The sequence below is a fragment of the Mercenaria mercenaria genome, chromosome 13, assembly GCF_021730395.1.
Source record: "Mercenaria mercenaria strain notata chromosome 13, MADL_Memer_1, whole genome shotgun sequence".
NCBI classification, from domain to species: Eukaryota; Metazoa; Mollusca; class Bivalvia; order Venerida; family Veneridae; genus Mercenaria; species Mercenaria mercenaria.
In genome coordinates, this window is record NC_069373.1 from 10667318 (window position 1) to 10695265 (window position 27948).

The 27948-nt window shown below is 35.0% G+C and overlaps 1 protein-coding gene across 1 annotated transcript in view; it reads left to right on the forward strand.

The window, feature by feature from the left end:
- Positions 1–27948, forward strand: part of LOC123529857 (dedicator of cytokinesis protein 3-like) — a 213829-nt gene that overhangs the window by 87507 nt on the left and 98374 nt on the right. The window contains exons 13-26 of the mRNA XM_053520723.1: positions 1643–1712; positions 2300–2406; positions 3570–3695; positions 5398–5424; positions 12661–12785; positions 17075–17173; positions 19635–19698; positions 20043–20148; positions 20591–20793; positions 21680–21783; positions 24738–24827; positions 25688–25788; positions 26721–26808; positions 27066–27121. Coding sequence (XP_053376698.1) covers positions 1643–1712; positions 2300–2406; positions 3570–3695; positions 5398–5424; positions 12661–12785; positions 17075–17173; positions 19635–19698; positions 20043–20148; positions 20591–20793; positions 21680–21783; positions 24738–24827; positions 25688–25788; positions 26721–26808; positions 27066–27121 — 1366 coding nt within the window. The remainder of the gene's footprint in view (positions 1–1642; positions 1713–2299; positions 2407–3569; positions 3696–5397; positions 5425–12660; positions 12786–17074; positions 17174–19634; positions 19699–20042; positions 20149–20590; positions 20794–21679; positions 21784–24737; positions 24828–25687; positions 25789–26720; positions 26809–27065; positions 27122–27948) is intronic.

The following is a 27948-nucleotide window of genomic DNA, read 5'->3' on the forward strand; positions in this document are numbered from 1 at the left end:
ATCAAATACTTGTGTTTTATCAGTACATACCAGTTACTCTGGTAACTGATGGAATATTTTTACTATTGAATAAAGAATACTAAGCACTTTTGTTAAATAAGAAAGTTAATTTTCATAGAATTTTACACTGATTTAAATGAAATAATTAAAACGTTATAACACAATGAGTGCTAAGTCGAATTGCTTTGCTTTTAAACATTCTTATAAGATTTTTAAGATCAACTATTCTTGAGGACGTCCACAGAGCCTGATACATCGTTGACAATATTCGAGGTCTGAGAGTGGATTTGGAAAAGGGAAGCGCTCTAGTATTACACTCTCTTCCCTGTGTCTGATGTAAAGGTGTCGTAACGTCACCTTTTTACCATTTTGGACGATTTTTCGGTGGTATTTATATTCTTTGACTGGCGAGTCCGGCACTAAGTTTGACGGACAAAATGGCGGCTAACAACAAGGCTTATCAGTTCTGTTATCTGATTGGTCAGTTGGAACCTGTCAATCAACACTGGCGTAAGGTCAATTGAGTGTGACGATTACGAAAAACGGCTGCAGTTTATTACAAAATTCGATTTTTTATTCACTCAAGTGATCATGTCATCTGCTTAATTGGTGCAAACTTAAACAGTTTGATAGTTGACTGACCAATGTTACACGCTTGTTATGCAAACAATCTAATTTTGTCACGGTACTGATTGCCTAATTGTCACATGTCTACATGTATTGAAACTTTAACAAAGGCGATACGCAAACAAGTAAGCTAGCAGACGATTATTGATTTTTGTGACAGTTGTCATGGAAAGGTGTTAAAGTACTTGTAGTTTTAACGCTGGTTATGATCAAATTAAGTAACATCCGCGGATTTTTTTTTTTTTTTTTCTTTTTTTTTTTTATTTTTTACCCTCTAAAATATGGACGCCAAGGCCATACAGCGTTATACCGAGGACCGCGGTATATCGAGGAGCGTTATAACGGGTTTCGAGTGTAAAACAGTTGTTATTTGCATAGTCTGAAATCGTAAGTAAAATATATAAAAAGTTGCAGTTCTGTGGAAGGTAAAGAATGTCTAGACAAGGAAGTAATCATTAAATTTTGCTATAATCTCAGGGGACAGCTGACAAATACTTCTGAACTATTGAAAAAGACTGAACATGTCAAAAACATTTTGCAATTATCAGCTTTTCTTTTGATAACTTGATAAGGCATAATACACCAATGAATATCTTATTTCAAAGAGAGACAATCTCCAAATGTCTTGAGTTTAATGTACATTTTACATACCACATTAAAAATTGATATTCTTTCTCTTCAAAAGTTCTTCTGCTTTTCTGTAAGAGATGTTTCATAATACATTTTTATAATTTGGAAAGAATAAAGTACTTGAAAAATATTGTGAACAAATTTAATATCATTAAGAGGTCCCTGGGATAGGCAGCGATGCCTACCCCTTGATTCAAGAAATGACCCAAAAACAAATGAAATGCCAGGTGACAGTTTCAGAGCAGATGTATCAGTGTTCAAAATAGTACAAATTTAATATATCTTCATTGATTGATTTTGAAGTTACAGCAAGAGTCTTCATATTTCTAAACAGTCCTTCCCATTTAGCTGTTTACATTAAAAAAGATATTTCATTTTATTTCAGTGACTGCTCTGAGTTTGGCTCGATTACCCGCAAATTTTAAAGACTACGAATACCAGATGAAAGTTAATGAGTAAGTACTGATGATGTTAGTTATTTTTTTTTTATCTAAACCAGAATCATAATAATTGATATTATTTAAGCTTGACTAATTAACCCTTACCCTGCTAAATTTCTATAATGAATTTGTCCATCTTTCAATTTGGACAGTACTATTAACTGTTAAAAGGGGTGTTAACCAAAAAGATACTGACTGAATAGCGAACAGTTCAGACCATGGTCAGACTGCACGGATGTGCAGACTGATCTTGGTCTGCACTGGTCGCAAAGGCAGAATCACTTGTCGCCAGCAGGCTAAGGGTTAAAGTTGATATGTTTTGAGATACCTATTTTGAGAATTTACCACTTTACCACTTTGTAAGACATGATAAAGATTACATGTAGTATTTAACCTTTGGCCTGCTGACGTCAAGTTATTATGCCTTTGCAACCAGTGCAGACCATGCAGATCTTGGTCTGCACTGTTCGCTATTTTTTTCAGTAAATTTTCAGTGAACACCCCTTCAAATAATAAATGGTATTGCCCAAATTAAATGGTGGACCAGTCCATGATAGAAATTTAGCAGGATAAAGGTTAAAACAAACTACACTTCATTTCAGCTGCCATGATAATGAGGACCAGTTTTCACCATTTCATAAAGAAATCATCAAGAAACTAACACAGACAGCAGGAAATCAACTCGACAACAAGGGCAAACAAGGTCCTAGTAAGTACCTGAATTGTGTTACCTTTAAAGTTAACAGAAATTTAGTTACCATAGCAGCCAATACAGATAGCAGAAAATTAGTTAGAAATTAGGGGCAAACAAAGTCATAATAAGCACCTAAACTGTGTTACATATCATAAAAGTTAGCATAAATTTAGTTACCATAGCAGCCAATTCAGATAGCAGAAAATCAATTAGAAATTGGGGGCAAACAAAGTCATAGTAACCACCTGAACCTTGTTACATATAAAAGTTATAAATTTAGCATAAATTTTAGTTACCGTAGCAGCCAATACAAGTAGCAGGAAATAACAAGAAAATTTAGGCAAATAAGGTAATAGTATACCAGAACCATGCTACATATCATACAAGTTAGCATAAATTTAGTTACCATAGCAGCCAATACATATAGCAGAAAATCAGTTAGAAAATGGGGGCAAACAAGGTCATAGTAAGCACCTGAACCATGTTACATATCATACAAGTTAGCATAAATTTAGTTACCATAGCAACCAATAAAGACACCAGGCAGGAAATCAAGTAACAAACAGGAGCAAACAAGATCCTTGTTAGTAACTGATCTGTGTTACTGGGAAGGGGGGAGTAAATATCATCAGTAATCAAATCTTTAACTTTATCTGGTATTTACAATTTGCAGACAAGCTAGATTCGTATTGAAATTCTTTTGAGTTATCAAGAAACACTGCCGCCTAATTTTATAGAAATGTTCCTTTAGTGACATATTACAAAGTTCTGTCAACTTGTTCCGGTTTGTCATAAACATGGTCACCAAAGAGTGTAATCTCTTTTTCCTTACATTTCTATATATACAGTTTAAAAAAGACTTGGCGGTCTCTGCTGGCCAAATTTCAGAAGTGTGTCAGACATTTTCCTTGCAAAATTATTAAAACCAGCTGTGAAACTCTGATGAGTGATCTTGGGCTATGATGGCCTACTAGTTTACAATTATATTTACCTACAAATAAAGTATTTTCAAATTTTGAATCATCAGACATAAATCTGGATTTGCACATACGTGTTTTAAAAAATCCTATTATAAATACTGACTTTGTTCATTTATAAAGTAATAAACATGTTTAAAAAGTGAAGTTAAAACACATAAAAAGAAACAATAGTGGTTAATATTGTCATTATATTCTCAGTGTTGACAGTGTCCCTTCAAATACTGCATGGTGATTTATCAACAGTGAAGAAAGAGGACCCAATGTTGTTCAGTAAAGGTGTGGCTCAGATACAGAAACTTGGCTTCACCGAGGATCTCTCACCAGGTATACCTACTCTTGTTGTATCCTAGTTACCTACACTTATTGGAACAAAAATCTACTTCCTTAATCTTTAGCCTGCTGGCAGCAATTGATTTTGCCTTTGCGACCAGTGCAGACCAAGATCAGCCTGCACGGCAGTGTGGGATGTGCAGGCTGATCATGGTCTGCACTGTTTGCTATTGAGTCAGTAAATTTTCAGTGAACACCCATTTGAATAATAAATGGTACTGCCCAAATTAAATGACGGACCAGTCTATTTTAGAAATGTAGCAATGTAAAGGTTAACACACCTTGGTAATGGCAAGGGTATGGTGTTATCACTGTCCTTGTATGCATATGTTTGTATGTTTAAAAAATTGTGTAAGACAAATCAGTTTGTTGTGCATTGTGCTATTTCAAAACAAACCATAACAAGCCAAAGGTCATGGTCATGATGCAAGACTGAACTTTGTAAATGCAGTTTTAATTTCCTTTGTCAAAATACCTTTATGCAAAGGTCACCCACATTTGTGTCTTTACATCACAGGGGCATTTTGTGTCCTATGGACCCATTTCTAGTTTATATTATATAAATAATGAAAATGTATTTTGGTTTTGAATGAATGTACTAATTAAAGGTGTGACTTTAACTATAGGGTTATATAATAATCAGTTACATGTATACCTGATAATGCAGTTTTTAAGTGTTGGAAGTAATGTGCATTATTTAGTGCTTTATGTGTTATCAAAGGATGTTCTTTATTTTTTAATAACAGTTGAAATTAATATGTTATGTATGTATCTAAGCTGTTGAGAATGTTGAGAAAGCATTTGATTGTACCCAGGTATGTGGACCAAATCCCACAAATATGTGTAAATAGGTATCATTGTCAAGAATAACTTGTACCACATTCAGATTTCTAATTATTTAATTATTCTTTCCATAAATGAACATTTTCTAAAGACTTAAAGGTAAAAAACTTACTACACTTGAACTTTAGATGGGCTCTAAAGGTGTTTATATGAATGGGAAGGTTGGCAGGTTTAGAAACAATGAGACACTAGGGATGTTTTCCCTTTATAAATTTAGAACTGTTTGAATAATTGTTTAGATGGTGATGGTTTAAGGCAGTAGCATGTTACAACAGTTTTGTCAACTGGGTTGGCACTTAAAGTTACTGATGTATATGAACAAAGCTGGCCTAAAGGAAGTGATGTTTCTGAAACTAGTCTAATTATTTCTAATCAAGTAAAGCATGCTATTAACAAGTTTAGAGTCTCAGAAACTAGGCTAGCTCTTTAATATTTTAAATTCGTAATTTAATAATAATAGTTAATTGCAGTTCTGTACCAGTGAAAAATATATTTGATATTTTTCACTGTGGGATTATCAAACATATTTCACTGTAATATTTCAATAATTCACTGAAAAATGTGTAACCAAGTAGTTTAACCCTTATCATGCTGGACACGATTGATTCTGCCTTTGCTACCACTTCAGATCATGATCAGCCTGCATATCCATGCAGTCTGATCATGATCTGCACTGTTCACCATTCAGTCAGTATCTTTTTGGTAAGCACCTCTTAACAGCTAATGGTACTGTCCAAATTAAAAGATGGACAAGTTCATTATAGAAATTTTGCAGGATAAGGGTTAATATCTTATTATAATAAAGGATTAATTAATCAATTATATTGCTTGTTTCATTGATCATGCATACTAGTTACATTTCGGGAGCATCAGCTGCATGGTAAGTGTAAGCTTTGTAGATACCATATACCGTAACTCTCATCTTAGTGTATTAGATATATCCAAGTAAAGTCTACTCTTCACAAGCACCTGTCACATTCTTGTGAAAATCTCAAATTTTTTATTCATTATGTCGCTAAAGCTGGAGTCTCTGAGAAGGCAAATGTCACTGTGGTTTTGCTCTTACTATATATTTTGTCAGTTGAAATTTTAGTATTATTTTTGTCTTTTTGAACGCAAAAATGAAAAAAAGATAAGTGGTAAACACAGTTGAAACTCCATTTCTCACTTATCGGACAGAAAAATCTCTATTTTTAGAAATGCTGGAAAATCTTATCTCACATGGGTTATCCCACACTCCTGTGACGGACTACTTCATGCACTGAATATACATATTATTTATGTAAAATAATTAAAAATCAGGTACCTTTATCTTTTCTCTCCGTTCCTTATAGTGTATTTCTCGATTCAAAATTGATTACTTTATGACAAGAACGTACCGTTACGCTACAAACGATAAAACTAAAGCAGAACTTTGTTATTGTGCGTCACTGAAATGTCACGACGTCACTTCTGCTTATGGACGTCAGTTTCCTGCGTTTGAAATAGTTTCATATTTTCATGCTTGTTTTTAGCTCACCTGTCACAAAGTGACAAGGTGAGCTTTTGTGATTGCGCGGTGTCCGTCGTCCGTCCATCCGTGCGTACGTGCGTCCGTAAACTTTTGCTTGTGACCACTCTAGAGGTCACATTTTTCATGGGATCTTTATGAAAGTTGGTCTGAATGTTCGCCTTGATGATATCTAGGTCAAGTTCGAAACTGGGTCACATGCCATCAAAAACTAGGTCAGTAGGTCTAAAAATAGAAAAACCTTGTGACCTCTCTAGAGGCCATAATATTCAATGGATCTTCATGAAAATTGGTCAGAATGTTCATCTTGATGATATCTAGGTCAAGTTCGAAACTGGGTCACGTGCGGTCAAAAACTAGGTCAGTAGGTCTAAAAATAGAAAAACCTTGTGACCTCTCTAGAGGCCATATATTTCACAAGATCTTCATGAAAGTTGGTCAGAACGTTCACCTTGATGATATCTAGGCCAAGTTCGAAACTGGGTCACGTGCCGTCAAAAACTAGGTCAGTAGGTCAAATAATAGAAAAACCTTGTGACCTCTCTAAAGGCCATATTTTTCATGGGATCTGTATGAAAGTTGGTCTGAATGTTCATCTTGATGATATCTAGGTCAAGTTCGAAACTGGGTCACATGCGGTCAAAAACTAGGTCAGTAGGTCTAAAAATAGAAAAACCTTGTGACCTTTCTAGAGGCCATATATTTCACAAGATCTTCATGAAAATTAGTCAGAATGTTCACCTTGATGATATCTAGGTCAAGTTCGAAATGGGTCACATGCCTTCAAAAACTAGGTCAGTAGGTCAAATAATAAGAAAAACCTTGTGACCTCTCTAAAGGCCATATTTTTCATGGGATCTGTGTGAAAGTTGTCTGAATGTTCATCTTGATGATATCTAGGTCAAGTTCGAAACTGGTCACGTGCGATCAAAAACTGGTCATAGGTCAAATAATAGAAAACTTGTGACTCTCTAAAGCCATATTTTTCATGGATCTGTGAAAGTAGTTGAAAGTTCTCTTGATGATATCTAGTCAAGTTCGAACTGGTCACGTGCGATCAAAAATAGTCAGTAGTCTAAAATAGAAACTTGTGACCTCTCTAGAGGCCATTATTTCATGAAATCTTCATGAAAATTTGTCAGAATGTTCACCTTGATGATATCTAAGTCAGTTTGAAAGTGGGTCAGTGCCATCAAAAATAGGTCAGTAGGTCAAATAATAGAAAAACTTGTGACCTCTCTAAAGGCCATATTTTTCAATGGATCTTCATGAAAGTTGGTCTGAATGTTCATCTTGATGATATCTAGGTCAAATTCGAAACAGGGTCATGTGCGGTCAAAAACTAGGTCAGTAGGTCTTGAAATAGAAAAACCTTGTGACCTCTCTAGAGGCCATACCCTTGAATGGATCTTCATGAAAATTGGTCAGAATGTTCACCTTGATGATATCTAGGTCAAGTTTGAAACTGGGTCATGTGCCTTAAAAAACTAGGTCAATAGGTCAAATAATAGAAAAACCTTGTGACCTCTCTAGAGACCATATTTTTCAATGGATCTTCATGAAAATTGGTCAGAATTTTTATCTTTATAATATCTAGGTCAAGTTTAAAACTGGGTCACATGAGCTCAAAAACTAGGTCACTATGTCAAATAATAGAAAAACCGACGTCATACTCAAAACTGGATCATGTGGGAAGAGGTGAGCGATTCAGGACCATCATGGTCGTCTTGTTATTGTTTGTGTTGTGGTAAGTGAGAAATAGAATCCATCATTGGTGTTCGGTGAAGATCGGAAATCCCAACCGTCTGGCGCACCGCTCAAGTCTTAAACTTGGCACAGCCTCGTTTAAGACTTGAGCGGTGCGTCCTCGGGTTGGGATTTTCTGATCTTAACTGAAGACCAATGACAGATTCTCTATATCTCGAATTTCAATGGAGAGAGAGTTTTACTTCGGGATAGCAGAAATTCGACTTTAAATGATATTTTGTACATGTGTTTATGGGACGGGACTTGAAATTGCCTTCGAGATAGCTGGATGTTTGAGATAAGAGAGTTTTAGAGCTTCAACAGTTTCAACTGTATATAAATTCAAATGTAAGAATACTGATGTGTTTTCTGCAGGATCAGATTTGGAATGACGTAAAGACGTACAAAATGCTCTTGTAAAGTGTAGATTTTATTTGGAATTTTACTAATTTAAAAGCTTTTAGTTGAGATGGATTTAGTATATCAAGTTTTTGCTGCTTTTATAAGACTGTGTTTAACAGTCAGCTGTCTATAACAGGTATTATTTGTTGGGACGTCCACTGTTATTGTGATGGGCCTAACTTTTTGTTTTCTTGAATAGTATTTTATATAATTTACTTAGAAATAATAAATCTGTTTATCAACTTATTTCAGATTTCTCTTTCTGTATCAATACCTGCATAAGCTCAAGCTTCAGGGGACAGCATGTTACTCCATGGAAGCCATGTGCAAATGCCATCACACTTAGATTTTCAATATTCCTGAACAGTCCTTAGATACTTCATTTCAAACTTGGAAAATATCTTTTAAAAACTATTTTCTTTTGCTCCCAAATGGGCCAGAGACAGATTAAGTGTTGATTTGGTTGCATTAATGTTCATTTAGGTAGCTAACATAATTATGGAACATAATGATTACCTAACTACAGTAGTAGTTGCTTTTAAAGTGATTTCATTATACATCATTAGTTAGCTATTGTTCAGGACTACTTTATGTTCCATTTTGTAGCAAAGATTTGCTGTGTATGTAGATGTCTTGTAGATACTAGTATAATAATGTGAAATAATTTAATTTTGTGGGCAAGAAATTGTACAGTTTGGGTCAAAATAACTGTTTTGTGGGGATATAAATTTATGAAAATAAGATTAATGGGAATTTCATTTAAATGTTGGGATTCATGGGTAGAAACAATCACAAAATCAATGAATATTAGTCATCAATGAAATTTAATGATTACTTGGTATGTAGTAGTTTTTAGAATTGTGAAGTGATATCATTGCCAAGAATTCTTGTTTCCCTGTCAGTTTTCACGGCGAAGTAAAACTAGACTTTAACAAGCTCATATTTGGTAATCTAGTAATTATTGATCCTCATGTTGGAACTTACTCTGCAGTTTGGCCCATCCTCTTTTTCTTCAAACTTGACTTTGTTTATCTCATATCTGTTTTATGTCGAAATCAAATCTGTTTCTACATGGTAAGAAGACAGATCACAGTCAATATCAGTGGAATAAATTTTTTTCTATTAAAAAAATATAAAAAGTAGATTAATTACTGTAAAATCATTAAATTTCGTGGGCACAAAATTTCGTGGTTTTGGTCTAAATGGCAATTTCATGGGGATATGAATTTGTGGATTTCAACTTTTGAACCTAAAATGAATGGGAATTTTACTTGTTCATTGGGATTAAATTTCATGGATTGACTCAACCACAAAATCCACGAAAATTAGTCCCCAACGAATATTAATGATTTCACAGTATAGACATATAATATATTATAACACAATTATATTATGTATGCACTAAACAAAATGATATCTCATGGGATGTAACTATTTGCTTTGCAGTTTTAATGCTAGGAGATGGTTATTGTAATACTAGGACAACCATGTACTAAATTTGCACCCAGTATGACAAACTACATTCCAGCAAAAATACATCTTTTTATGCCCCCCGAAGGTGGGCATATTAAAATCGCACTGTCTGTCTGCCTGTCCATGTGTGTGTGCATCTGTGTGAATTCTTGTCCGGGCTGTAACTTCAACATTCATAAGGGGATTTGAAAATAATTTGACGCAAATGTTAACCATATTGAGAATTTGTGTTGTGCTTATGACCTGGGTCTCCCCGGTCAAGGTCAAGGTCACAAAGCCTAACCCTAAACCCTTACCCTAACCCTAACCCTAACACAAAATTAATGTTTATCTAATCCCAAGGGTTGTTTTGGGGGCATTTGTCACTAATTGTAACAGCTGTTGTTGGTTTTTACATTGACAGACAATGTACATCCTACCCAGTGTGTTTTATTGGAAGTGAAGGAAATGCAAAGTTATCAAATGTGCTTGAATTCTTAGAATATATGAGCCGTGCCACGAGAAAACCAACATAGTGGCTTTGCGACCAGCATGGATCCAGACCAGCCTATGCATCAACGCAGTCTGGTCAGGATCCATGCTGTTCGCTAACAGTTTCTCTAATTGCAATAGGCTTCGAAAGCGAACAGCATGGATCCTGACCAGACTGCGGGGATGCGCAGGCTGGTCTGGATCCATGCTGGTTGCAAAGCCACTACGTTGGTTTTCTCATGGCACGGCTCATATGTTACTTAGTTAACATTTCTCCATTGTTTAACATGTAAGGAATGAGATGCTATTAAGATAGAAGTTTCCATTAAGTTATAAAGTGTATGGGTGTGTCTCACGTGTTTTTGATTGCCAAAGACCTCCATGTATATGTTGAAAGCAGCCATGTATTTCATATCTAAATGAAAAATACACAAAATGCATACTTTGATTTTTCTAACATTTACATTGTTTTAATTGATCTAGTGTTGCATGTCAAATTATATATCTCTCAAGCAACAGATCCATCACATTAACCTTTAGCCTGCTGGCAGCAAGTGATTTTGCCTTTACGACCAGTGCAGACCAAGATCAGCTGTTCAGTCAGTAAATTTTCAGTGATCACATCAACCCTTTGAATATTAAGTAGTACTGCTCAAATTGAATGATGGACCAGTCTTTTTAGAAATTTAACAGGGTAGAAATTTAAGCAGTTTTTGAAATGACATGTTCTAACGTGTCACAGCACATATTCTCCATAGGCAGATCTGAACATATGTTAATTGACAAAATGAGTTGTGTACAGACACAGTCAGTGATTACATAAACCAGTATAATTCTGTAAACCGATTTTGATTGCTAGAAGAATTAAGTATATTTGGAAACTGTTGGAGCACTGGATCTCCAGACATTCAGTTTCTAATAAGATTATTGTAATTTGTACACTTTTTTCTTTCTTACTTTAGCAGCCTTTAAATAGAATTTTTATGCCCCTCTTTGAAGAGGGGGTAGATTACTTTGCATATATCGTCGCTTCCATCAGTTGATTGGTTGGTCTGTCAGTAGAGTTTCAGCTCAATAAATTGAGAACCACTTGACCCAGAAAATTCAAGCTTGGTAGCGTGATTGGGCTTATAAAGTAGATGACCCCTATACTTTTGGGGTCAGTTGGTCAGACATCAAGGTCACAGGGGCTTGAACCTTGAAAACCAATTTGGCTCAATAGTTTCGGAATGACATGACTTAGAACCTTCAAATTTAATAGCATGATTAGGCTTTTGAAGTAGATGACCTTGATAATTTTGGGGTCAGTAGATCAAAGGTCAAGGTCACAGGGGCCTGAACCTTGAGAATGGTTTCCCCTCACTAACTTGAGAATCACTTGACTCACAACCTTCAAATTTGAAAGCGTCATTGGGCTTATTAAGTAGATGACCCTTATTGATTTTGGGGTCAGTAAGTCAAAGGTCAAGGTTGCAGGGGACTGAACCTTGTGAACAGTTTCTGCTCAATATCTTGAGAACTACTTGACCCAGAACCTTCAAACTTTATAGCATGATTAGGTTTATGAAGTAGATGATACTTACTGTTCTTGGGATCAGTAAGTCAAAATTCAAGGTAACAGGTCCATGAATCTCAGAAACAGTTTCGGCACAATAACTTGAGAATCACTTGACCTAGTATCTTCAGACTTGATAGCATGTCTGTGCTTGTGAAGTAGATGACATGGCTTGGGGGTCAATAGGTCAAAGGTCTAGGTCTTAGTTACATTGAGACTAAAAAGGTTTTTTTTTTATTGATAACTGGAGATGGCATGGGCCTGTGGCTGTATTGCATGATTTTCTATGGCATTGATCCGGAGGTTAAAGGTCAAGGTCACATTGACCTTGAGACTTCATTTGTTCAGGATGTGTAGCTGGAAAATGCCTAGGCCTATAGCTGTCAAACTTCATATTATGCTTATTTATGGTTATTTGATGAACTTAAATGTTTTGTAGGTCAAAGTAACATTGTCTTGTTCTTTTTCTTGTGAGGTTATACATGCCCTCATACATGTTATATTTCAGACATGTAACATCTTATGTATGTTACATCTCAGACATGTTATATTCCAGATATGTAACATCTCAGACATGTAGCATCTCAGACAAGTAACATTTCAAACATATAACATCCCAGTTATATAACATCCCAGATATGCAATATCTCAAACATGTAACATCACAGACATGTAACATCCATAATATGTAACATCTGAAACATGTCACATCTCAGGCATGTACATCTCAAACATGTAACATCCCGGACATGTAACATCCGTAACATGTAACATCCAAGACATGTAACATCTCAAACATGTAACATCCCAGACATGTAACATCTTAGACATGTAACATCCCACACATGTAACATCTTAAACATGTAACATCCCACACCTGTAGCATTCCAGACATGTCACAGTTACATACCAGACATATAATATTTATTGTTATAATAAATGATGTATCTTATTTTCAGGTGAAGTTCGCAATGACCTGTATGTTACCTTGAAAAGTGCAGAGTTGGATAGAGGAAGTAAAAAGTCTCAGAAAAATGTAGAAGTCAAGGTCACAGTTCTCAATGAGGCTGGAAAATTGATAGAGGTATAGTTAATAGTGTTTGCTACAAGAATGAAAAGATATTTACTAGAGTATTTTGAGGATAGTTTCCTTGTCTTAATAGTGTAATCAGTCTAGCTTATGAAATTGTTGACTGCATCACTCATTGTAAACAGATATTACATCAAATGTGATATAAATGAAACTTTAAACAAGTAATTTTGCTGAATATATGAATCAGTTTGATAATCTAAACCAAGTACTACGTACCAGACATTAGCGCAAGTTGATGCATTTATGTTAAGCACCTAATTTGCATATTAGATTTGTTTGACATGTTTTATAAAAGGTGTAAATATTCTAATAGGCTTTAATATTAAATTTTGTCTTCTTGCTCTTCTCCTTTTAAAACAATGATAGAGGTTGTATTAATTACAGAACCGTGTATCATATGGTTGTGCTGTTTGTTACAATATTGTAAAACGTATGGTCATGCTGCTTGTTACAGAACTGTATAATGTATGGTCATGCTCTTTCTTAAAGTGCTGTAAAGCAAATAGTTGTACTGTTTGTAACAGCACTGAGTAATGTATGGCCATGCCCTTTCTTTCAGTGCTGTATAGCATATGGTTGTGCTGTTTGTTACAGAACTGCATAATGTATAGTCATGCCCTATCTGACAGTTTTGTATAGCATATAGTTGTGCTACTTGTAACAGCACTGTGTAATGTATGGTCATGCCCTTTCTTACAGTGCTATATAGCATATAGTTGTGCTGCTTGTTACAGAACTGTATAATGTTTGGTCATGCCCTTTCTTACAGTGCTGTATAACATACAGTTGTGCTGCTTGTTACAGAACTGTATAATGTTTGGCCATGCTGCTTGTTTACAGAACTGGATAATGTATGTTTGTTTGTTTGGTTTAACTTCACACCAACACAATTATAGGTCATATGGCGACTTTCTAGCTTTGATGGTGGAGGAAGACCCCAGGTGCCCCTCCGTGCATTATTTCATCATGTGCGGCCACCTGGGTAGAACCACCGACCTTCCGTAAGCCAGCTGGATGGCTTCCTGACATGAAGAATTCAATGCCCCGAGTGAGGCTCTAACCCACAGCGGTGAGGGGCAATGGATAATGTATGGTCATGCTCTTTCTTACAGTGCTATATAGCATATAGTTGTGCTGCTTGTTACAGAACTGGATAATGTATGGTCATGCTCTTTCTTACAGTGCTGTATAGCATATAGTTGTGCTGCTTGTTACAGAACTGGATAATGTATGGTCATGCCCTTTATTACAGTGCTGTATAGCATATAGTTGTGCTGCTTGTTACAGAACTGGATAATGTATGGTCATGCCCTTTCTTACAGTGCTGTATAGCATATAGTTGTGCTGCTTGTTACAGCACTGTGTAATGTATGGTCATGCCCTTTCTTACAGTGCTGTATAGCATATAGTTGTGCTGCTTGTTACAGAACTGGATAATGTATGGTCATGCCCTTTCTTACAGTGCTATATAGCAGATAGTTGTGCTGCTTGTTACAGAACTGGTTAATGTATGGTCATGCCCTTTCTTACAGTGCTGTATAGCATATAGTTTTGCTGCTTGTTACAGCATTGTGTAATGTATGGTCATGCCCTTTCTTACAGTGCTGTATAGCATATAGTTGTGCTGCTTGTTACAGAACTGGATAATGTATGGTCATGCCCTTTCTTAAAGTGCTGTATAGCATATAGTTGTGCTGCTTGTTACAGAACTTGATAATGTATGGTCATGCCCTTTCTTAAAGTGCTGTATAGCATAAAGTTGTGCTGCTTGTTACAGAACTGGATAATGTATGGTCATGCCCTTTCTTACAGTGCTGTATAGCATATAGTTGTGCTGCTTCTAACAGAACTGGATAATGTATGGTCATGCCCTTACTTACAGTGCTATATAGCATATAGTTGTGCTGCTTCTAACAGAACTGGATAATGTATGGTCATGCCCTTTCTTAAAGTGCTATATAGCATATAGTTGTGCTGCTTTTAACAGAACTGGATAATGTATGGTCATGCCCTTTCTTAAAGTGCTGTATAGCATATAGTTGTGCTGCTTTTAACAGAACTGGATAATGTATGGTCATGCCCTTTCTTACTGTGCTGTATAGCATATAGTTGTGCTGCTTGTTACAGAACTGGATAATGTATGGTCATGCCCTTTCTTACTGTGCTGTATAGCATATAGTTGTGCTGCTTGTTACAGAACTGGATAATGTATGGTCATGCCCTTTCTTACTGTGCTATATAGCATATAGTTGTGCTGTTTGTTACAGAACTGGATAATGTATGGTCATGCCCTTTCTTAAAGTGCTATATAGCATATAGTTGTGCTGCTTTTAACAGAACTGTATAATGTATGGTCATGCCCTTTCTTAGAGTGCTGTATGGTCATGCCCTTTCTTACAGTGCTGTATAGCATATAGTTGTGCTGCTTGTTACAGAAATGTATAATGTTTGGTCATTCTCTTTCTTACAGTGCTATATAGGATATAGTTGTGCTGCTTGTTACAGAACAGTATAATGTATGGTCATGCCCTTTCTTACAGTGCTGTATAGCATATAGTTGTGCTGCTTGTTACAGAAATGTATAATGTATGGTCATGCCCTTTCTTAAAGTGCTGTATAGCATATAGTTTTGCTGTTTGTTACAGAAATGTATAATGTTTGGTCATTCTCTTTCTTACTGTGCTGTATAGCATATAGTTGTGCTGCTTGTTACAGAAATGTATAATGTTTGGTCATTCTCTTTCTTACAGTGCTATATAGGATATAGTTGTGCTGCTTGTTACAGAACAGTATAATGTATGGTCATGCCCTTTCTTACAGTGCTGTATAGCATATAGTTGTGCTGCTTGTTACAGAAATGTATAATGTATGGTCATGCCCTTTCTTAAAGTGCTGTATAGCATATAGTTGTGCTGTTTGTTACAGAAATGTAAAATGTTTGGTCATTCTCTTTCTTACTGTGCTGTATAGCATATAGTTGTGCTGCTTGTTACAGAACTGGATAATGTTTGGTCATTCTCTTTCTTACAGTGCTATATAGCATATAGTTGTGCTGCTTGTTACAGAACAGTATAATGTATGGTCATGCCCTTTCTTACAGTGCTGTATAGCATATAGTTGTGCTGCTTGTTACAGAACAGTATAATGTATGGGCATGCCCTTTCTTACAGTGCTGTATAGCATATAGTTGTGCTGCTTGTTACAGAAATGTATAATGTATGGTCATGCCCTTTCTTAAAGTGCTGTATAGCATATAGTTGTGCTGTTTGTTACAGAAATGTATAATGTTTGGTCATTCTCTTTCTTACAGTGCTATATAGCATATAGTTGTGCTGCTTGTTACAGAAATGTATAATGTATGGTCATGCCCTTTCTTACAGTGCTATATAGCATATACTTGTGCTGTTTGTAATAGCACTGTGAAATGTATGGTCATGCCCTTTCTTACAGTGCTATATAGCATATAGTTGTGCTGCTTGTTACAGAAATGTATAATGTTTGGTCATTCTCTTTCTTACTGTGCTGTATAGCATATAGTTGTGCTGCTTGTTACAGAAATGTATAATGTTTGGTCATTCTCTTTCTTACAGTGCTATATAGCATATAGTTGTGCTGCTTGTTACAGAAATGTATAATGTATGGTCATGCCCTTTCTTACAGTGCTATATAGCATATACTTGTGCTGTTTGTAATAGCACTGTGAAATGTATGGTCATGCCCTTTCTTACAGTGCTATATAGCATATAGTTGTGCTGCTTGTTACAGAAATGTATAATGTTTGGTCATTCTCTTTCTTACTGTGCTGTATAGCATATAGTTGTGCTGCTTGTTACAGAAATGTATAATGTTTGGTCATTCTCTTTCTTACAGTGCTATATAGCATATAGTTGTGCTGCTTGTTACAGAACTGGATAATGTATGGTCATGCCCTTTCTTACAGTGCTATATAGCATATAGTTGTGCTGCTTGTTACAGAACTGTATAATGTATGGTCATGCCCTTTCTTACAGTGCTGTATAGCATATAGTTGTGCTGCTTGTTACAGAACTGTATAATATATGGTCATGCTTTTTCTTACAGTGCTGTATAGCATATAGTTGTGCTGCTTGTTACAGAACTGGATAATGTTCTTTCTTACAGTGCTATATAGCATATAGTTGTGCTGCTTGTTACAAAACGATATAACATATGTTCATGCTATTTGTTACAGAACTGTATAACATACGTTCATGCTATTTGTTACAGAACTGTATAACATACGTTCATGCTGTTTGTTTCAGAACTGTATAACATATGGTTGTGGAGAACCTCCGGCATCAGAATATCACTCTTCAGTACATTACCATAACAACAAACCAGACTGGAATGAAACCATCAGGGTATGTATTGATAGTTAGTTAGTTCTGAAAACATCAGACATTGAGTTTTGTTTTAAATGATAAGGGCTGATGACAGCTAGTCATATCTCACTGATATTTAAGTAAAACTTGTGAAAGTTTACAGTAAAACCCACAAAACTCTTTGAGAAATTTGGTAAATAATAATTGTGTGTTTTCTTGTATTCATGAACAAACAATTGCAAACATATCAGAAAGACAGGTGTTAATAATTATGTTGTGACAAAAATAAGATATAAATAAATTATATTGATTTTTAGCTCGACTATTCAAATAATAGGAAGAGCTATTGGATTCAGCCATATGTCGGCGCTGCATTGATGTATGTGTCAGCGTCTCAATTTGGTTGACTTTTTAGCTCTTCTGATTTTTTGGGAAAAAAAAGATGAGTTATTGTCATCACTTGATCGGCGTCGGTGTTGGCATCGGCATCGGCATTACCTGGTTAACTTTTATGTTTAGTAGGGTTGGATACTGGTTCCCAGTATCGGTACAATACCGAATAATCACTTCGAAAAGTACCGGTATATACCGTTTCGTAAAAGAACCGGTACCGATTTCGGTATTTCCATAAAAGTAAAAACAAAATTCTTACAAAATCTGCGGCAAAATAAAGCAGAAATTTAAGCAAATAGCGTAATAGTTTACTGTGATCAGAGTAACCTCCCTTGACATGGAGAGCCAACCGTGTGAATAGTTTCGTATGCTAAATATTACCTGAAATACTTCTTTCCCCGTCGTTTTAAACAACGTAAACCAATACTTAATTTCAAAATATACGACACTATTTTTCTTTGTAGTTTTCTTTTAAAACCAATGAAAAAAAATGATGTAAATAAAAAATTACGAGACTATAAGCTGTAACCTACGTAAACAAATAATCGGTTTTCGCGAACCATTAGAAATTATGTTATTGTTGGAATGTTGGTTGTTTCAAGTGTTTTGAAGGTTATTGTTCAATTAAAAATGTGTTGCAAAGTGTTTCACTTTAAAAAACATTACTAGTCAACCTAGTCGAAGATTATCATGAGTGAGAATGAGTCCAACTTGTTAGAGGGGTAATTTGAAAGCTAATAAGTGTTCAGTTTAACAGTTCTAGACAGTACTGAGCTTTAAAAGCATTACTACAGTGAGTGTATTCATCGATTTAAATTGCATAGTGAGCGAGGTATCTGCTCTAGATTTTTATTTTGGAAAACTAGTCTGTAAGATATGTTTATTTTTTACTCTTTCATAATCTAATACATACAAAATTCCATTAACAAACTTAAAATGTTCATATATCACAGCAAATTTTCATGTATATCTACTTACATAGGTGTATAAAAATACTAAGCAGATCATTGCTTATGTAATGTACTACAAAGCATGGTATCGGTATCGGTATCGTTAAAAATACCGTATCGTTTCGTTGGTATCGGTATTGGACCGCTTCGTCCTTAACGATATCCAACCCTAATGTTTAGGTCAGCTTTTCTCCTAAACTATCAAAGCCATTTTTCTTTAAAACTTGCAACACTTGTTTACCATCAATAGCTGACTCTGTACAGCAAGAAACATAACTCCATCCTGCTTTTTGCAAGAATTATGGCCCCTTTTGGACTTAGAAAATATCAGATTTCTTGGTTAAGTTTTGTGTTCAGGTAAACTTTTCTCCTTAATGGTCAAAGCTATTGCTTTAAAACTTGGAGCAGTTACTCGCCATTAAAAGTTGACTCTGCACAGCAAGTACTGTAACTCTACATTGCTTTTTGCAAGAATTATGGCCCCTTTTGGACTTACAAAATCATGGGTAGGAAAATATTTCTATTATACAGAGACAAAAAAATCAGATGAGCGTCTGCACCTGTAAGGCGGTACTCTTGTTTAATGTAAGCTGGTATCTCAGTAACCACTTATGAGAATGGATTGAAACTTCACACACTTATTCACTGTCATAAACTGACTTACACTGCACAGGTTTCATAACTCTATTTTGCTTTTTTTACAAAATTATGCCCCTTTTTCAACTTTTGTTAAGGTTTTGTATGTGAGCTGATATCTCAGTACCCACTGATGTGAATGAATTTAAACTTCACACACTTGTTCACTGTAATGATTGGACATGCACTGCCAGGTTCCATAACTATATTCTGCATTTTTACAAAATAGTGCCCTTTTTAAGACTTTCATATTCATTCAACTGACAAGGCTTTTGAATAGTCCAGTGTTGCTGTTCTTGACAGCTCTTGTTTGAAATAAGTTCAACTAATTAATATCATGTCAACCCAAGTTTCTTGAAAAAAGGACAAGAGTCAGAAAATTGAGTAAAATGGTGTTATTTTTACATATATATAGACTTCTTTGAAATTACACTCTAAATGTTACTACTGAATTTAATGACTGTGTTGGAGTAATTTAGAATCAGAGATGTATGATAAACTTTACCATTATATATTTTCAGATCTCGGTTCCAATAGATATCTTCCCAGGATCTCATCTCTGTTTTGAACTCTTCCATTGTTCAGGTAAGAATTCTTTACATATTGTTTAGCTGAGTTCTATAGGTGACAAAAACATGTTGACAGAAGCATGTTCAGTAGCTATATTAGGTTAGTAAAATTTGAAAGCTCTTTTATTGTTATCATTATAATATCTTTAATCATATTTTACATGAACAAGTCAGCAAACTAAATAACATCAAGGTAAGTACGATAGGCACAATTTAGGTCGGAAATAAAAAAGGCTTCCCAATAAAATCAAATTTTAGACCATTTGAAGTCTTAAAAAAGTTTTGAATGTTGTCGCCTGGTTCAGCCTCTTTTACGTTTCAGTATTTTGTAGTTTAACTGTTTCCTTGGAATATTTTCAGTATCAAACAGCAACAAAGAAAACAGATATCCATATGGTTTTGCATTTGTACGAGTGACAAATGGCTTCCAATATAAATCAAGATATTTCAGACATGTGTGTATAAAGTAGCATGTAATCAAATTTGAAAGTTACCCTTAGCCTGTACGATAATTGTCGTCTGCTGGAATGTCGTTCTAATTGTAAATTCATTCAATTGCTCACAAATGGAAGAAATATTGTCAGAGTTAGCAAACAGCTAGGACCATGATCAGACGCCGATTTAATCGCGTTGATCTGGTTCACTGTTGAAAGGTGTTAAATTCTTAATGAACTTTGTGCGTCTATTGTTATCATGTAACCAAAAGTATTGTCCATGAACTTTGTTGATACAAGGAAAGCATATTATCAAAGATGAAGTTCATGAACTTTTGTGAGGCTGATCATGGTCTGCACTGTTCACTATTCAGTCAGTAAATTTTCAGTGAACACCACTTAATAATAAATGGTATTGCCTAATTTGAATGATGGACCAGTCCATTTTAGAAATTTAGCAGGCTATGGGTGAAGTATACTATTTATGTATCTATTACAGTGTGATGAGAAGCACCCTGTGAACAAGCAGCAGTATTTTCAGTTACCATTCCTACTGGATGATCTCAATGACCCTCATAAGATACCGCACATTCCAAACAAGCTCATGTTCAAGGCCAATGAGCGTGAATCTCTCTCCATTTCAACCCTATTGTGTTCAGGAAAGTTCACACAGAATGGTAGGTATTGACTCTGTAAATGTCTTCCTTCAAGTGCAAGTGAATTTTTATTTATTCATTATTCGTGCTCATTTATATTATGCCTTTTATGAAAATATTTTGCATGCTGTTTATTTCTTTCCCTTGGCAGTTTTCTTAAAACAAAACGACAGTACATATATTATTTAAAGAGTTTAGCAACGTTCAAACCTGCATTTCCTAGGATAAGTGGCTGGTGTCATTAGACAATTACCCCTCTCAAACCCTAACCCTCTCTTCACTGTTCCCAGACTTAATGAATTTATTGTGTAATGTTTACAATTTAGTACAGTAGATTTGCTTAAAGATAATGAAGCTATTCACTTTAATTGGTATGCTGACATATAGATAACATACCGTGTGTGAAACACTGTCAACCTAACATTACAAATGAATAAAAGATCCTCATTTCCAGATGATGTCTTTTATCATTTTTATGACACTTGGCAATGATTAAATGCATCCCTCGCCTCTCAGACACAATCCAAAACTTAAGGCAAATCTGTGAAGAGCATACAGAGAAATGCCAGGATGATTTCAGATATTGACTCTTGATGCACGTGAAATGAACACTTAGTTAACCTTAAGCCTGCTGGGGGCAAGTGGTTTTGCCTTTGCGACCAGTGCAGACCAAGATCAGCCTGTGCAGGCTGATCATAGTCTGTACTGTTCGCTGTTCAGTCATTAAATTTTCAGTGAACACCCCTTTGAATAATAAGTGGTACTGCCCAAATTGAATGATGGACCAGTCCATTTTAGAAATCCAGCAGGGTAAAGGTTTAGTGATCAACTGGAATTAATTAAGTATATTAAAAATGTTCATTAAATATTGTTGATTTCATTACTTACCTAGAATGTTGTGTTTCAGGTGATTTGCTCGGAATACTGAATTGGAAAGGACCACAGTTCACGGGCAAACTTGGGGAAAATCTTGACAAATTGTTGAAGATGCAGGGAGATGAAATTGTCAAAGTATGTTTGGATGAAGTAGATTTTCTTTATTGCTGGATGTTAGTCCTTGCCCTCGTTACATAATACAATTCTTGCTTGTACTGACCAAAAACAAAGTTGAAAGAGTTTATCAAACATGTTTGCAACCATTACCTGGTGACATGTTGTATTTATATGGGGAAAAAAGATATCGGATACAATAGGGTTATCATAACAGTAGCTTCATCTAGGATGTATTCTGTTTCAGTGTATTTTTTGATCACCTGAGGCATAGCATGCCTGGTGTGATCCTGTCTGGCTGAGGCATAGCATGCTGGGTGTGATCCTGTCTGGCTGAGGCATAGAATCTGCAAGAGCTGACTACAGCATTCCAGATCAAGCTACTGTTGTATGACCCTTTTATTATATACCTTCTTTTATCACATGCTTGACGTCGCGGGAGTGTAATAAAGCCATTACATAAAAATGATAATACGCTAGTATAATAAAGCTTTGACGTCAACGTTGTTTATTGTATAGAAGACTTTGATCAAATTGACTTGTTTATATAGTAAAAGAAAGTAGAATTTTTCATGTTTCGGCAGGAAAAGCTAACATGCAATAAAAAGAATATTACATTTATGACATTCCACATTAAATTTATTAAACTTGTTGAATAAAGTTGATAAAATGCTTTGCAGAGCCCCGCATTTTAGTATTTTATTCAACTCATTAAATAAAGTCAATATGAAAAGACAGTCGTGTAATATCCTCTATATAATAAAAAGTATTTTGCGAAAAAAGCACACCGTTACTTTTCAGGTGGCACTTTACATTAGAAGTCTTTCATTAGTACACATTTGAAAACACCATAAACTCATTTTTGTTTATGCATTTTGGATTCCCATACTTTATTTACAAGTATGCTTCATTGTAAAATGTTTAACATGAATTAGAAAATTTCAGTATGAAATTCATTGCAATATTATGTTAGAAGGGTCATGACGGTGAAGCTATATAGCTTGCCTATCACTTTTATGATTTTACTTGCTTGAACTATATATAGAAATGAGTCATGAATATTAATGACAGAATTCCAGGGAGATATATGTTATGGGATTTGATTTCAATAAACTACAATACGGAATTTTTTTTCCACCTACTGATATTTGCTTTCAAAATACCCGCAATATTTTTTTACAGAATTTATATAGGTATATGATAAATTATTGTGCCCCCTAAAATTTTGGGAGGGTGGGGGTGCACTGAGAGTTGCCCTTGTCTATATGTTTGAATTTGTGTCATGCTTATCTCAAAAAGTATTTGACTCAGAGTCATCAAACCTCACAGGATTGTTATTAAGCATGTGAAGTTCTGCACTGGGTGTTTTAATTGGGATCTCACATAGCCAGACCAAAGTTATTGCCTTTGACTTAGTCAAAAACATAAAAGGGCCTACAAGTTTGTGATACATGTAACTCGGAAAGTATTTGACCTAGCATTATGAAACATAAGAAAAATATTATTGAGTATGTGAAGTTGTGCACATGGGGTTTTGTTAGAGATTTCATGAAAGTTTGTAGGGTGGTTGGTAATGACCAGCAGATGACCCCTATTGATTTTGAGGTCAGTAGGTCAAAGGTCAAGGTCAAAGTAACCTGGAACAGTTGAACCATTTCAGGATGATAACTTGAGAACGCTTGGGCCTAGGATCACAAAACTTAATAGGGTTGTTGATTATGACCAGTAGATGACCCCTATTGATTTTGAGGTCAGTAGATCAAAGGTCAAGGTCACATTGATGCAGAACAGTGGAACTTTTTTTGCCAAATAACTAGAGAACGCTTTGGTTTAAGATCACATTTGATACAGAGGTCACTTATGACTGGTAAATGACCCATAATTATTTATTTGAGCTCAGTACGTCAAATGTCCAGTACACAGTCATCAAATAATTTCTGTTCCTTATGCAGTTACTGAATGCATCAAGGGGGGCATTCCGTGGTCTTGTTTTGTTTTTTGTCTGTTTCTGCATAGTATGTCTAATAGTGCATTCAACAAGTCAGATAGTGCATATGTAATTGTGACATACTGTATAATTTCAGTTTCTAAATGACATTACAGATGCACATGTGACATACTGTATAATTTGAGTTTCTAAATGTAAATGACATAACAAATGCACTATATGACATACTGTATAATTTCAGTTCCTAAATGACATTACAGATGTGCTATGTGACATACTGTATAATTTCAGTTCCTAAATGAGATTTCAGATGCACTACTATGTGACATACTGTATAATTTCAGTTCCTAAATGACATTACAGATGTGCTATGTGACATACTGTATAATTTCAGTTCCTAAATGACATTTCTGATGCACTACTATGTGACATACTGTATAATTTCAGTTCCTAAATGACATTTCAGATGCACTACTATGTGACATACTGTATAATTTCAGTTCCTAAATGACATTACAGATGTGCTATGTGACTTACTGTATAATTTCAGTTCCTAAATGACATTTCAGATGCACTACTATGTGACATACTGTATAATTTCAGTTCCTAAATGACATTACAGATGCGCTATGTGTCATACAGTATAATTTCAGTTTCTAAATGACATTACAGATGCACTATGTGACATACTGTATAATTTCAGTTCCTAAATACCATTACATATGCACTAATGACATTTCAGATGCACTATGTGACATACTGTTTAATTTCAGTTCCTAAATGACATTACAGATGCAATATGTGACATACGGTATAATTTCAGTTCCTAAATGTAAATGACATTACAGATGCACTATGTGACATACTGTATAAATTCAGTTTCTACATGACATTTCAGATGCACTATTTGAGATGTTGTATAATTTCAGTTTCTACATGATATTATAGATACACTATGTGACATTTTATATAAATTTCAGTTTCTATGTAGCATAATGGATGCACTATTTGACATTTATAATTTCAGTTTCTACATGACATAATGGATGCACTCTTTGACATGTTGATGGAAGATACAAGGACAAAAAATTACTCCAGTAAAATATTCCAATGCATGGTAAGAAACATGTTCTGTATATTCAATCACCATGTTGTCTAGCTAAGTAGGATGACTTTGAATGGTCTGTCCATGGATCTTTAGGTAACTTTCTAGAAAGGGCGTTAGTTCTCCATGATTTCAACAAAATCAGTATTTATCGACCATTTTCTTTCCCGTTGTCAGTCATTTTTAGAAAAACTATTTTTTAACACAAATGATGATTTTTTGCTGAGATTTATTTTTAAAAAGGCTGATTTTAAATAAATAATATAATTGAAAAAATTAATTATAATAGACATGATACTATTCCTAGGTGTCATAGAAAGGTTAACCCTTACCCTGCTAAATTTCTATAATGAACTTGTCCATCTTTTAGTTTGGGCAGTACCATTTACTGTTAAAAAGGGGCACATACCAAACGATACAGACTGAATGGCGACAGTCCAGGTCATGATCAGACTGCACGGATATGCAGGCTGATCATGATCTGCACTGGTCGCAAAAGTAGAATGAATTTTGTCCAGCATGATAAGGGTTAAATGATCTTTAAAGTCATAGAAACCCTTGCATCAATAATAATTTATCTGATTTATGCTTGGAGCTGCCAAGAGGTTCAGGTTGCTGACTTTGAATAACTTGCCTCTCATAGCAGTGGATTTGATAAAAACCCTGTATGAAGATTTGTGGTTCTGCCCATGGAATAGTGTCTTCAGGGAAGACTTTGCACGGTCTTTCTCCATTAAAGCAGGAAAATTTGTATGTGACCTTGTGTTATTACCTAAAACCTATCAATAAGGAAACAAATTTATGATTTATTAATTGGTAACAAAGATGTAGGTATTTTTGCGTGTAACCAAAAAAATTGTTTTTGATTCCAGGTGAACATTTTCACATTGATACACCATGTCAGGTTTGAAACTTTTAAACCTGTGCTTGAGAACTACATAGCTGACACCTTCTCAGCAACTCTTGTACATAAGTAAGTTCTAGTCGGATACAATACATGGTTAACTGAATTATTTCAGGCATTTGATAATAACCAAATTTCAGTCTAAATCCTCTCCAATTGTTTCGCAAAATTTCAAATATGTAAAAGAGGAAAAAGCAAATGCAAAGAGGATATTTGTTTGTTTTGGTGAAAAATGAAAGTAATATTTCAATAAATCATTGAAAGTCATGTAATGCTACATGCTTCTTCTAACTTCAGTTTTGATAAAACAAGGGCTATGTTTCCTTTCAAACAAAATTTTGATATTATTGCATTATAAGTTCTCCTTAACCCTTAGCCTGCTAAATTTCTAAAATGGACTGGTCCATCATTTAATTTGGGCAATACCATTTATTATCTGAAGGGGTGTTCACTGAAAATGTACTGACTGAATAGCGAACAGTGCAGACCATGATCAGACTGCATGGATGTGCAGGCTGATCTTGGTCTGCACTGGTCGCAAAGGCAGAATCGTTTGCTGCCAGCAGGCTAAAGGTTAATTGTTCTATAGGCTTTCATTAAATTATGTTGTAAGGCTTATCTGAGTCAAACATATATATACATTATTCAGAAAATGATGTATGCTTGTATTAAGGTATGGTGTGACATTTATATCAAATTTTTGACTTTTGAAGTGGCATCTTTCCAAATTTATATTTTATTGTTTAAAATTTTGAAAATGCTTTGTAAGTAAAAAATAAAGCAAAGCAATTGAATGTGTTCTAGGTCACATTTAATTAGTGAGTAAAAATATGGAAAAATGATGAAATGTGTTGTCATATACAAAATTGATGTAAAATAATCAGTCTGTTATCTAATAGTAATAAAATGCAACTTAAATTCTATCAGTCTGTATAAATGTATTGAAATTGTAATGTATGCATGGAGACATGCCCATTTAACATAACTATATTTGGAAACAGGCCCCTCTGTGACTGTTTTGCCGACCTGATTGATTCTGCATGTAAAGATGTACGGAAAACAAACTTGCAACTTATACAGAGCTTCCAGGTAAGAAAATCAAATTATTCTAGTGAAAGTGAAGGAATAGGATATGTCACACTTCTTCAAATGATGATGCTTTACATATTATATGTAAAATCTTTTGTGCAAGTGTAGAAAACTCCACATTTTGCTTCAGCCTGTCTCTTCAGAAGCTGACGTCCATGGCAGGGTGGTAAGGGTCACTTGTCTCTCACCTTTTTAATTGTTTGCAGAAGAAACACAGTTATCAGTAATAATGTAATACCATAATTTTCAACATTCAGGTGATGGATTATATCTTCCGATTTGTTGTACAGTCACGTCTGCTGCAGAGAAAAGAGTAAGTTTAAAATTTCATATTTAGTTTTTTAATATTCTAGATAAGAATAATGACATATTTCAAAGTATATACATAGATGAACTTAAATCAGATAAAGTCTGGTGTAGAAAGTGAGCCAGTATGCCTCCTTCTTTCTTGGGAGTAGAGGCTTTAGATTAAATCCTAACGCCACTCCACTAAGAAAGAAGGAAGAGACCAGCTCACCTGTAACCAGTTGGCATTACTCAACAAGGAGAAGCGGTGGGGATGGATGGTGGATAAGCACGCTGTTACTCGGCTGTGTTGATCTAAACACGGACTAGAAACAAAGAACTGTGTTTCAGCGGCTGACGCATGTTTCGGCGCGGTTTTGAACAAAGAGCTCATGTTTCAGTGGCTGGATTTGATCACGTGATGCATTTATTATAATGAGCGTCGAAATTTGTGTATTCGTCACGTGATGCATTTCTCATTTCTCAAGACGAGGCTCTGGAAGTTGATGTTTTCCAACGTTAAACGAAAGTAGAATTGTGTATTCGTTAAAGTATTTATCGTCACATGATACATTAATGAAAACGAGGCTCCGAAGGTTACACTAATGTAAACGGAAGTACATGTATGTATTTGTTACGCGCTAGCTTTAAAATGAGATTATGAAACGAAAGTAGATTCGTCACGTCTATACTGACATTTCTTATAAACCACGTTTACTACATAAACTTCCATTAGTTTTAATATTGCATAATTTCTACTTAAAATAGAGAAATGTGCTTACTATTTTCCTGTTCATCAGAAGAAAAAATGCTATGTTCAGTTAGTTTTCTGTAAATCGTATGAATATAAACCTT